The sequence below is a fragment of the Glycine soja genome, chromosome 6 (genome assembly GCF_004193775.1).
Source record: "Glycine soja cultivar W05 chromosome 6, ASM419377v2, whole genome shotgun sequence".
NCBI lineage: Eukaryota > Viridiplantae > Streptophyta > Magnoliopsida > Fabales > Fabaceae > Glycine > Glycine soja.
Genome location: NC_041007.1, coordinates 12990295 through 13003943, shown reverse-complemented (window position 1 = coordinate 13003943; position 13649 = coordinate 12990295). Strand labels below are relative to the sequence as shown.

The following is a 13649-nucleotide window of genomic DNA, read 5'->3' as shown; positions in this document are numbered from 1 at the left end:
TTTTAATTCCTCCAGTCAAATCATTGTCTTTTCCTTTCAATTTCGCCAACTTGTATCACTTACCCTTTTGAAAATCCTTTGACTTCTACCTTTTTCTTTTTCTTTTTTTACTTTGCAGATCCAAATAGTAAATTTTGGATATATTAAATAAATTATTATTATTCTAGGACCACTATCGGTCTATAACTCCAATCAGTTATTACATAATATATTTTTTAATTTTTTTAGAACAATCTAATAATTTCTCGTATTTTAGACCCTAAATATATATTATTAGATTTCGGAGTATCACAGAATTAATACTACCAAGATTTATTTTTTATCATTAATACTACTAAGGGTAGACTCTAGACTACTACTAAGGGATAATTATTTTCCATACAAGTGTTATTCTATTTGTAAAAATAAAAATTAAACTACTGTTATATGTTTAAAAGGTCTGAATTATCAACTACTTGTATTGCACTTTGTTGGTTATTGATCAATATATGAATTACTCAAAGTATAAATATTCTTAGTATAGAAGAATATTTCTAGGGAGAGTTGTTGCCTTGAAAATGAACATGGTTGAGAATAATCAAATCCCCGGGCTAGTTCATCTAATAAATATGAATAGTCATATCCCCTTTTTTTTTTTTTTGGACGAGATCATTCACGGTCTTTGTTTGAAATTGAATATGAATACTTTGTTTTGTCTTGGTAGGGTTTTACTTGGGCAATAAGTTCGTCGTGCTCATATTGCCTGTCTAGATCAAAAGTAGTCTAATCAATTGATTGAGATTAAAAGTAATACAAAAAAAATTGAAATAAGCAGGGAACATCTCTATCACTAGTGTATCTATCTCGGATCGATGCATGCAGCGACATGAAGCAGCCAAGTGAAATGAACATCCTGGTCTCAATTAATTTATTAAATGTGGCACACTTTCTGGGAAGCTTCTTCGTCCTTCATGCTAGCTGCCAACCTTGACTTCTTCATTGTCTCCCTAATGTACCTATTCAAGCCACCAACTTGCGCATTTATCACTTTCATATATCTGTGCTGGCCCATGTCCTCAATTGGGCTTGGATTTGGGCTCTACCTATAAGCCTGAAAAACTTGGACTTATGTCCATCACAATGAGTGCACACAAGAAAAAAAAAAAAGAGAGATACTCGTCACAAGTAATCTTACATACATAGAGTATTTGCAAAATCAGTGTGTGTTTTATTGTAATTTTTTTTGACATTCTGTTTTTAACCATAAAAAATGGATAATTTGTCCAAAGGCTGTGTTTGTTTTGAAGGATGAAAATAATGTTGTAGTCTTTCATGTGAGACTCACACCTTTTACGTTCTATTTTTTTTTTATCCTTTAAATCAAACACATTTTGAGTTTTCAAACGATAAAATGAGAAATATTAAAAAAAAAAATTATTCATTGATAATTTTATTTAACTCGAATAAGATTCTTTCAAGTAGAGAATCAACTTGGTTTCTACCAAAAAAAAATAGCAACATTCTTACCTTTACTTTATATATATATATTGTGATTCTTGCTTTTGCTTTAAAAAACAATTTAACCATTCTATTACATATAACTATCTTAACAATTTAGTATATAACTTTAGAATGCGAGGAAGTGATTTCTTTTTCTGAGAATCTACAAGAAAAGCTGGATTGATAAGAAATCAATATATCTTTGAGATTGATAAGAAGTGATTTCTTCGTCTCACTGTCGAAAAATTGGATTGATAAAAAATAAATCAAATTTTGAAATTAATTAGAAGTGATTTCTTTATCCGAGAGAATCTGCAATATCCGACGATTGAGACTCAAATCTATTGTCGAATTGTTGCATTATGTTTAGGGCTTTAGCTAGTGGTCACGGGTATCAAGCAGCACAAAATTACACTTGTTTTGTACGTGAGGCTTGCAAATTTCAACTCCAAGGAGCAAGGACGCAACGCCAACATAAAATAACCTCACCTAACAAAAGTTGCAACACAAGGGACAACGCCAAAAAAACCTCTTCCTACGAAGAAAAGTAAGTAAACCACCTATGTGCCATTTGTTCCTCCTTCAAGGAGTGCATTCAGTCCCTTATATTACATTCACTTTTTTTTTTTTAATTTCAATCGATGGTATAAAAAAATGAAAAGTTTTTAAAATAATAGATGTTTTTTTCCTTGAGTTTAATTTTTATGCACCATCAATATAAAAAATTTACATTGTCAAAATAAGAAATAATCGTTGGTATGAAATTCATTTATACAACAATTTGTAAATAAATAACAGCTTAAAATTATGAGAATATAATATATATATATATTTGGAGGTCAAAAGAAGGATGAACGAGAAATGGTCATTAAAACTCAATAAATTGATTAAAGAAAATCCCTTTAGATTGACTAACCTTGACCGTTAATGCATATCAAATTAGGTGGGCTCTTTGCTTTGGGCTGGTGCCTTGTGGATTGGGTCTCGATCCAGTTTAGAACACTGTGTTTTATTCAAAATGGCTCCTTTTTGTAAGTTAGTGATATAAACTTAATAATTATTCATATAACCTTATTTAAAAATTAAATATTAATAAATTACACAAATAAATTTTACTAGTTATATATATAGCGAGGGGGTTGTAATTTCCAAGCGCAATTAGTATAACTTTTTTTAAACTGTTAACTAATTAAAGATTACTCTAAATATGAGTTTCAAATTAGTTATTACAATAGTAAATAGTACATTATTGATGAAAGTAGACACAAATCAAATGTTAAGAAATTTAATTGATTAATAATTAAATAAGTTGTCTTCATGAGACAGCAAAAAATGTTAAATGGGGGGGGGGGGGGGGGGGGGGGGGGTAAGTATAGGGAAGAGAGAGAAAAAAAAATGTGAAACAAAGGTATATTCAATTATGCAACATTATTGGCTTGCATTTCTCGTAAGGGATTGTTCAACTGTTCCTCGTGGGTTCTCATTGTTGGCAAGTGCTAGTATTAGTATCTCCGAGTAACTGCTTCTGATTTTTCTTTCTTTTCGTAACTTAGTTGCTTTTTAATCTTTGTATCTTCTTTGGGTATCTCTTATACCCTTTTAATATTATCTTTTCTTTGGTTGATAAAACAAATCCTACGAGTAGGCTCATTGACATATTGGAATATTTCTAGAAATTTTATTATTAATTTTGAAATATATTATCAAATTAAAGCTTTTCATTAAAAATAAAATAAAATAAACAGTTCCATCACTAGGCTTGGAAGGTTTCAATAATTTGCATGAGGTCTGATGTCCAAATTCTCCTACTATTATTGTTTTTTTTAAACTGCAAAAAATATATTATTAATCAATATAAGAAGGCCTAAGATTATCACAAAATGTCGCTAATTGAGTTTTTTTTGGTATAAAAAAATTTAGGAGGGGATCACATCTCACAAAAAATCCTTAAAAAGATATTTACATTTATCTCATTTCAAAGAAATAAGTGAGAGTTTAAACTTACCATATGTTAGATACAAGACATTGTCTTATTCCACTTGCTCAACTCCTTGGGATTAAGTAAGTTAATCTCATGCTAAAGGTTAGTTTTCATAATAATTATAATTTGATACTATTATATTTTAAATAGTGCTATTTTAATTATTAATTTCCAAAAGTGTTTTAGCTTTCTGAATAAATATTCGGAAATTGGTTGCACTTTGAAAAGAAAACCAGTCCCACCTATCCTCACAAGTCAGAATATATATTTTGGTCACCCACTTCAATTGTGACTCTCACAAAGTTTCTCCCTCTTGGCTTGCTCCGCTTAATTTGTTTTTCATTTTTTGGCCATAATAGCTCTCTCATAAGTCCTAAAAGACTAAATATATTCACACTTGCTGCATATTTGTTATATATACATACATATATATACGGTGCCTCTCGGAGAGGGTATAAGAGAGGGAGATAAAACTCAGAAAAATGGAGAAGTGGGTGGCTTTGGTGTTGCTGTTGGTTTTGTGGAAAATAAGGGAAGGTTTTGGCGTTGAAGCTGAGGAGGTGACATATGATGGAAGATCTCTCATCATTGATGGCCAGAGAAAAATTCTCTTCTCTGGTTCAATTCATTATCCTCGAAGCACTCCTCAGGTAATTAAATCAAACACTCTTTGTGTGTGTCATTCATGTCTTTCACTGAGTAATTTCTGATTCCATTCTCATTTTCTTCTATTCATCAGAGAATGATGAGGAATATATCTCATTGACATGGTCTATACTCTATACTATCATAGGCACATTTCAAGTCTTTTCTGCATTCATGTATCTCTTCTAGTGGATGAACTGGATTTCTTCTTTTATGAGTACATTTCATTGTGGCATGATTTCTGAGAACATTTGGCCTTAATAAAAGTAGCGGGTATCACGGACATATGTACATGAAGCCACATTTTTTGGATTCTTGTGTCTTGTTTTTGGTACATTGTGTTTGAAGATTGATTCTTGTGTCTGAACAATGCATAAACTAATTGATTAATGAATGATCAATTTATTAATTAATTAGTAATTGGCTTTAATTAGCAGCAGGTATATAGTCCAATTATGAAAACAGGAGCTCATACATCCTTTGCATTTTTGGGTAGGTAAGGTGCACCAGGTGTAGCTGTAGACTTGTGAGCTATAATTTCGCCTTCATGTGGTTTTATGTTGTTTTGAATGTTGAAAGAAAATGTTAGAAAACAAATGAGAAGTTAAAAGAAGAGAAAAAATAATTAAGTGATTGATGTATTGAAATTAAAGTTGAATCGTTTAATACTAATAAATTGGATGATTAAGAAAAATAATAAAACAAAAGGATTACATACAGTAATTTTTGTATTAAACTCGAAGCTTTAAATTCCTTTTCCAAATTTTGCATTTTAAGACATTTCATTACTTCACTATCTTCCAAAATCCTCCTGTTTATTAATCTCCTAATGTAATTTTTATTTTGAAAACATTGTCCCATCTCCATCATCTTAATATGAGATTTAATTTTCTTCCAAATGAGTGACAAGCAGAAGACTCCACATTCTGTGTCTCTGCCAGTAATGCATACTAGTAGTAGTACCAAATGATTCCAGCATTTAATTAAAAATGCCCTTTTGTTCAACTAACCTAGCTGTCCTGTAGATAGCAATATAGCATGCAATCTCTTTTGAACCGCAGAACCAAACCGTTTACAGTTGCAAATTTACTGTTGCATCACGGGTATATATTAATGCATAAATGGTAAAGCAGGTTCTTCCTTAAACTTTTTGGTTGGTTTGCCAAGTTTAATTGGGCTCACAAGTGCAATCATTTGGGGGTACGATATATATGTGCATTAGCAAATATCCCACGAGACCAACATTTGTTATATGTATATATACAGACTACAGTATATTCAAGTAGAAGAGGTCAATTATCGATTTTAAAGATAGCTAGGTACATTATTAAGTACCTACTGATCAAATCTAGTTTGAATTTTGTAAAGTTATTGTTAATGAGTATTTAGTATCTTGAGTTATGTTGTTCATGCAATTCATATTTTTTATTCCTCAAAGAAACCATCTTTAATTTGAGAGAGAGAGAGAGAGAGAGAGAGAGAGAGATAAGAGGAGATGGTGCATTGGGGAATAAGCAAGTAGGCATCCATAAGTTTGTCACGAGTAGACTTAACGGCTACATATGAATTGCTTAAAGGGAAAAGAAAATATGAAGAAAAGGACACGAGGTAAGGATTTTTGAGTTTTGACAAATTAAAGGATTGTTGCAGATGTGGCCAGATTTGATAGCGAAAGCAAAACAAGGAGGACTAGATGTGATTCAGACCTATGTGTTTTGGAATTTACACGAGCCCCAACCCGGAATGGTATTTCTACTTTCATACTATCATTTACTCATATTAGATGCTAATATTGTTTTTCTTCATTTAACAAAGAAAAATAACTGAGAAGAAACGAATACTACAAGAATATGGAAAATTTTCTTGATGAATAGGTAAAATTTAATTTCTTATACGTGCTAAATATTAAACCACCCTTCCAAATATACACAATCTCAATATGAACGGGGGTTAATTCAGGTACTATATTCTGTAAAAAAAAAAAAAAATTACTTCCACGGTAGTGTAGTTTTGAAAGAAAAAACAAAATACAAACCCAATATATTACATTATTACACACATCTGTATGTATACGTTCGAATACTCGCATTTTAAAATAAGTGATGCTTTCGAGAATGAGTCCCTAATCTTGAATATGTACTCGAACTTGTGTTAAGTTTTAATTAGATCTTGGTGTGATTCTCAAATAAAGTGAAGAGTAGTTCTTTTTACGTATGAGTGGTCTATGTACCCAATGAAATAAATGCTTGAAGAGGTTGTAATGTCATTATAGATATAGAATGGGGGCTGTAGGTTGGTCAGCATTTTGTGTCTACGCTGTTTGAGGGGTGACAAGTTCAATGAGTAGAAACTCTACACTCTAATGGATCTGTGTATTATGTATTAGGGTTGCGGTAGTACTTTTTGCCTTTTAATATTTTTGGTTGACAAAAAGAAAGTGAAGTTTTAAGTTTTAAGACTAATGAAATATTTTTTTTCCTTCTCATTTTTATGCCTAATAAATAATTAATGTAATAGAATCAAAATATAATTATTAAATTTTATAATGAAGCAAAGAAATCCGAAAGATCCCCTTAAAAACCAATTCATAAGAAGGTGGTCTACCCAGTTATATAAACACTTATCATGTTCATGAATTATCCGATATGAGACTATTCTTAATAATAATATAGATAATTTAATTAACTTATCTTAACATTGTTTTTTTTTTCTATCTTCATGAAAAAATTTAAACATGAGGTATTTTAAAATAAAGTGATTAATTAATTACGGTGTAAATGCGTATGGCAGTATGATTTCAGCGGTAGATATGACTTGGTGGGATTCATAAAGGAAATCCAAGCTCAAGGGCTGTATGTTTGCCTCAGGATTGGACCTTTCATCGAGAGTGAATGGACATACGGGTATTTTCCCTTCCTTCAAAAGTTGTTTTTGCATTTTTTTTGGACTAAAATGTAATTTTAACTTTTTTTTTGGGTCAGCAAATCTCATTTCAACTTGTAAGTTTATAATTCTTTTATTTTAATACGAGCTTAAATTATGTCAGTATCATTTATTTTATAATGTTAAAATAGAAGTAACAAGTAATATGAACTTTAAAATAATTATTATAAAAATCTATAAACTTATTATACATGACATCATTTTTTTAATAATAATATAAAAATATTTAAATTATCAGTGTATAAATTTGTATTCCTTAAATGCTTAAATTTGTAATATATCATTTATTTTAGTCTCTTTATTTTATATGTGTGAAATGACAGTAAAAAAAAGTGATAATGATTAAAAAAACTTTTTTTATAAAATTAAAAATTAAATGAAATAATTAAGAAATTAAGAATCAAAGTAATCTATTTATTAATAAGTTATTTATTAGTTGCAATGATGATGAACTGACATTCCTTCAAGAAGTGGTAAAAAATTTAAATCTTATTTTTTTGTATATAGAGAAAAACATAGTTAGAAAGGAATAACTTAACTTATGAGTATTAGTTAAAAAAAAAAATACCTTTTGAGTACCTTCACATCTTTAACGGAGATTAGTATAAATAAACGACTAAGAATATTTCCTACAGTCATATGAATATCTAAAAAAATATTAATCCATTCTTTTTATTTGAATTCGGTCGAGCTGCTTTTTATGAAAATGCTTACGCCATATAATAAAATCTTTCGTATGGTTCTTGCGGTCATATATTTTGGATCACCATAATCAACTTAATAGAACACAACCTTATAGAAATGTAATCTCTTCTCGCCTAAATTAATACATGCTTGATAACTTTTTGCAGGGGATTCCCTTTCTGGTTACATGATGTACCTGGCATTGTCTACCGGACGGATAATGAACCATTCAAGGTACATTGAGCTATAGCAAGGTCTTTGCCACACTTATATTAGTACATTATAATGTCTTTAATTCTTTCTTTATGTATTCCAATTCAGTTCTACATGCAAAATTTTACAACAAAAATTGTGAACATGATGAAAGAAGAGGGACTATATGCTTCGCAAGGAGGCCCAATTATATTGTCACAGGTACATATGATTCCTCTCAATGTCAAATAACTTGTTAATGTTATTTATTTCGGTTTGAGGTATTTTTCCCCCCTCCTTGAGTGCTAATTATGTATTTAATAATGCAAGATTGAAAATGAATACCAAAACATCCAAAAGGCATTTGGCACAGCAGGATCACAGTATGTTCAATGGGCTGCAAAAATGGCAGTGGGCCTTGACACTGGCGTACCATGGATTATGTGCAAGCAAACTGACGCTCCTGATCCTGTGGTGGGTTCTACTCAGCCCAAGTCACTTGCTTATAAATGTTAATTTTAGAGTAATGATTATACACATTTTTGTAAAAATAAATACTTATTTTTAAATGTTGCCTAATTAAATAGTTCTTTTTTGTACATATGCATTTTCATATTTAATTTAGTCCAATTTTTTAGTTATATATGATTAAAATGATGGATCTCCATCTAAATTATCCTGCTGGATTATAACATATAAATAATTTAAGATGAAACAAATTTTAAAAAAGTTGCCATGGAAAAAATGAGTAAGATTAAAAAGTCTGAATTAAAGTAGACACATTAAAAAAAAACATATAGACAAAAAGATTAAGCCATATACTATCTACACGCAATTGGATTGGAAGATTTTTCAATAATAGTAGTTTTCTTTCCTTAATTTCTTGAGTTTTTCTATTGATGCAGATCAACACATGCAATGGCATGAGATGCGGAGAAACTTTTACCGGACCGAATTCCCCCAATAAACCTGCATTGTGGACTGAGAACTGGACATCTTTGTAAGTTGCTCCATTCCCTACGTCCAATTTTCTAGTCAAGTCATGCCACATAATTTATCAAATGTAAAAGTGAAAGATGTATGAAGCACGAGAACATGCAACATTTTTATGTTAATGTGATTGAAACATTTTTCTTCAATAACTTTTTTTTTATGCATTTCTCAATAACTTTTATTACCTTGAAAATAACAGATAAACATTTTCAATTATTAACTCCTTTTTTTTTTCTGTGGCTTGAAGCTATCAAGTGTATGGTGGACTGCCATACATAAGGTCTGCTGAAGATATTGCATTTCATGTCACCCTTTTTATTGCAAGAAATGGAAGCTATGTCAATTATTACATGGTATTGTTACTTTGAAACTCTGTCTTTTGTTGCTAGAACTAGACAAAACAAATTAATTGAGCTTTATCTGTTTGCATATGAATGTTCCAATTAAGTCACAGATATAAGATTTTCACAAGACATTGTGTGCCACCCAAGGAAACCCTTTTCAAATTTGAACCATCTTAATTAATCAAAAATGTATGCATCTAATTAACGTTGTTTGCATGCAAACTGACTTAGTACCATGGAGGAACCAACTTTGGGAGAACGGGCTCAGCTTATGTTATAACAGGCTATTATGATCAAGCCCCACTTGATGAATATGGTAAGTGTACAAAATTATTATTTTACCACCTCATCTCAATTGAAGTTTATAAATGTAGCAAATTTTCTTATTAGGTTTGCTTAGGCAACCAAAGTGGGGACATCTCAAGCAGTTACATGAAGTAATTAAATCTTGCTCTACCACATTATTACAAGGAGTACAGAGGAACTTCACTTTAGGTCAACTTCTCGAAGTGAGTGCTCTTGCATTTCCTTTATCCAACAGGTTTACTTGCACTAACCATAATTTAAATATTCTTAAAGTTTTTCCTCATTTTGATCAGGTTTATGTCTTTGAAGAAGAAAAAGGAGAATGTGTTGCATTCCTTATAAACAATGATAGAGATAATAAGGCTACTGTGCAATTCCGCAACAGCTCATATGAATTGCTCCCCAAGTCCATAAGCATCTTACCAGATTGTCAAAATGTGACTTTCAGCACTGCAAATGTAAATTATTGCTTAGTCAAAATTAGTTATTATATATACACCAAATCTGGTCAATTTTGTTTCGTATAGTCTTTTTATATTATATTTATGCTTATAGGTAAATACAACAAGCAACAGAAGGATCATAAGTCCAAAACAAAACTTTAGCTCAGTGGATGATTGGCAACAATTCCAAGATGTCATTTCAAACTTTGATAATACCTCATTAAAATCGGATTCATTACTTGAGCAAATGAATACAACCAAAGATAAATCAGATTACCTTTGGTATACTCTTAGGTTAGTTTTCTAGCTTCATTTCTTGCAAAAAATTCTGTCAAATGTATATGCCATTTATTACTATATATCTATTTCATTTTTATATCACATTGGTATTGCTCATAAACTTTAAACTGAAAACTGAAGCAATTGATTTTGTGAACAGGTTTGAATATAATTTATCTTGCAGCAAACCAACACTTAGTGTTCAGTCTGCTGCTCATGTTGCCCATGCTTTTGTGAACAACACATACATAGGTACTTAAATGCGCACAAAATTTATCCAATGTTTAGTTGAATGATTAATTTACTACTTTGTTCTAACTAAATCTTTTAGGAGGGGAACATGGAAATCATGATGTGAAATCATTCACCTTAGAGCTCCCGGTTACAGTAAATCAAGGGACAAACAACCTTTCTATACTCAGCGTTATGGTTGGACTTCCGGTAAATGTTTATAAGGAGATGATTAATTATTGTATAATGCATATAAGTTTTTTCTTTTGTCTTTGTAATATTTAACTCTAAAGATTATCTGAGATTGTTTCTAATAAAAGGATTCAGGGGCATTTCTCGAAAGAAGGTTCGCTGGTTTAATCAGTGTGGAACTTCAGTGCAGCGAACAAGAGTCTCTTAATTTGACCAATTCTACGTGGGGTTATCAGGTTTTTCTCTTAATTTCACCAATTCTTCTACCTTTTGAAATTGTTAGGTTGCTATCATCTGGTTATATTTAATTAATAGTCTAAGTTTTCTCATATATATTTCACATCATACTACACATCCCTAATGAATTGGTGTCAAATTTTTTTCCACCCATTTCATGCATTATAGGTTGGATTAATGGGGGAGCAATTACAAGTATATAAAGAGCAAAATAACAGTGATACTGGATGGAGTCAACTGGGGAATGTTATGGAACAAACGCTTTTTTGGTACAAGGTAAATTTTCTTAATGGTCTATTTTCCTTTTTCTAAATTAATATAGCTAGCACTAAAGTTTCAGCAATTAAATTTTTAGTTGTATTATAGAAGTGTGGTAATGATTAATGGCAACTTGAATTGCTAGACTACATTTGACACACCAGAGGGAGATGACCCTGTTGTTTTGGACCTTAGCTCAATGGGAAAAGGTGAGGCTTGGGTAAATGGAGAAAGCATTGGTCGCTATTGGATCTTGTTTCATGATTCCAAAGGCAACCCTTCACAATCACTGTAAGTAACAACCCCACCCAGCACCATTAGTTTCAACTTGCAATGTTATTAACTTATGATATTTTTTATACTTTCTATATCTTATTGTATAAAGATTAAGGAACAAAGAAAAGAAGAAAAAGATGAGAGAGACGCTTTAACTAGAATCACGATGGACTAATTAATGCCGTGTATTATGTTGGCACAGGTATCACGTGCCTCGGTCTTTCCTTAAAGACTCTGGAAACGTTTTGGTTTTGCTAGAGGAAGGTGGTGGGAACCCTCTTGGTATCTCCTTGGACACTGTTTCAGTCACAGATTTACAGCAAAACTTTTCTAAATTATCATTACCCTCTTCTGCTTAGCTTAATAATTAGATAGAAGGGAAAAAAAAAAGTACAGCATACATACATACAGAATCTGTTTCGTTTCTGGGCAGGGAAGTGGAACATTTATAACTTGGCTTGTACTCATGATGATAATATATTTTATATTTCTTGATTCTTGAAACCTCTGCGCAGATCAGGATTGATTCTTTGTGATCTAGATACTCTTTGGATCCATCTACGTGACAAGAGATAGTTATTTATTGTAAAAAAGATCTGGTTTGACCTTCTGAATATTCTTGATTCACTTAAGAATGCGATAAGAAGTTTGATTTCTGATGTGCGCCTATGAAAAAAAATCAAAAAATCATTCCTTAAATAGATTTATGGATTTTGAGAAATTAGTCAGTACTTTTTGGACTGAAGGATATTTGGGTTTAACAAAAAAAATAATATATTCTTAAAATCTATTAAATTATAAAATTATATTCTTTTTATTTAATGACTCTCACTTATAATTTAATAATTATAATTTTTAATAAATTTTAATTAATTATAAAAAGTACATTAGAAGACTTGCAATAAAAGATGGATTATACTGCTCCATAAAAAAATGTGCTATTACACCCGTCTAAAACACATTGATGCAGATAGATAGGTGGTAATATAATTTAGGATATCTTCGAAGTTTGCACGAGCATGAATAAAAAAGACGATGTTAGGATATCAGTGGTATAAAAAGAGGAACGTGGGTGTTGTGAGTTGCGAAAACATTGGTCAGGCTGTTGAGCAACAGAGATATGCTGGATCCATGTTAAATTAACGCTGTCATGACCCCAATGTTTGCGCAGACACTAGTTAATCTAATTAATCCTCCACAGGTTTCACTCCCAATTAAGAGGGTCCCCTAATTAACTCTAATTGTTTTGTTTTTATTGCTGATCATTTATGACTCTAGTGTAATCTATCTGTTGCGTTATCTCACTTACCTGAACCGTTTTGGATATGGCAATAAGTTGGATATTTATTTTAGTTATACATGGGTATTGTTTGGATATATGTTGAGTTTTCTTAACATTTAATTTGGATATAACAATTTCATGAACAATTTAGTTTTTGTACATATTTTTGTATTCTCTTAAGAAATAATAAGAGTTATAAAAGGGTGAGCATGTGGGATATTAGTAGACAATAGACCGAGGTCTATTTGAAGAGACTGATATTCATGAAATTGTTATTTTTTCTCTGGATTAATCAAATCTCGGAAACAATTTTTTTTTAATTGATAAACAAGAAAATGATGGAATCAATACTACTATCATGAAGAGACTGATATTCATGAAATTGTTATTGTTTCTCAGGACCAATCAAATTTTGGAAACAATTCTTTTTATTAATAGACAAGAAAATGGTGGAATCAATACTACTATTAAAAATGATGTTAGTATATTATAGTCATACTTACAACATTAATTTATGTATTATTTTTTTATTGTGAGATAATTTTTGGTATATTGAAGACTTTTAATCTTTGTTGGTTATAAAGTATATTACATTTATTTATTATTTATGTAAAATTAATTTTTTTATAAATCTAAATTTTTAAAAATTTATATTAACACGGGCATGATAAGTGTGACCGAGCGTGCACCGTCTTTTTGGTATTATTCAGAATAAAACAAAATTAAGAATGTCGGTGAGTGTTTCTTTTGTGTCAAAAGTTCAAAGTTTAGGCATGGATAATTATCAAACTCAAAATCCAGATTCATGGACTTGAATCAACTGTTAAAAACTGTTGTATGTCTGCTCTGAACAAATCCATAAATCCCTCCTCATCTTGACATTC

General features: G+C 30.8%; 1 protein-coding gene across 1 annotated transcript; it reads left to right on the top strand.

Annotated features, from left to right (window-relative positions):
• Nucleotides 1–3738: 3738 nt before the first annotated feature.
• LOC114415823 (beta-galactosidase 6-like) lies at nt 3739–12076 on the top strand. The gene is made up of 18 exons (XM_028380685.1): nt 3739–4110; nt 5756–5851; nt 6896–7008; nt 7900–7966; nt 8054–8146; nt 8255–8398; nt 8830–8924; nt 9165–9270; nt 9493–9577; nt 9652–9770; nt 9861–10025; nt 10123–10304; nt 10450–10541; nt 10621–10730; nt 10841–10948; nt 11118–11225; nt 11353–11498; nt 11686–12076. The coding sequence occupies exons 1-18, from the start codon at nt 3943–3945 to the stop codon at nt 11840–11842; spliced, it is 2154 nt and encodes a 717-aa protein (XP_028236486.1). The 5' UTR covers nt 3739–3942; the 3' UTR covers nt 11843–12076.
• Nucleotides 12077–13649: the final 1573 nt, after the last annotated feature.

Bases quoted from the DNA above. Each gene is read 5' to 3' on its own strand.
- LOC114415823 (XM_028380685.1), top strand. From the start codon at position 3,943: ATGGAGAAGTGGGTGGCTTTGGTGTTGCTGTTGGTTTTGTGGAAAATA. The intron at 4,111-5,755 runs GTAATTAAATCA...GGATTGTTGCAG, and splicing joins ATCCTCGAAGCACTCCTCAG to ATGTGGCCAGATTTGATAGC. The intron at 10,542-10,620 runs GTACTTAAATGC...TAAATCTTTTAG, and splicing joins TGTGAACAACACATACATAG to GAGGGGAACATGGAAATCAT.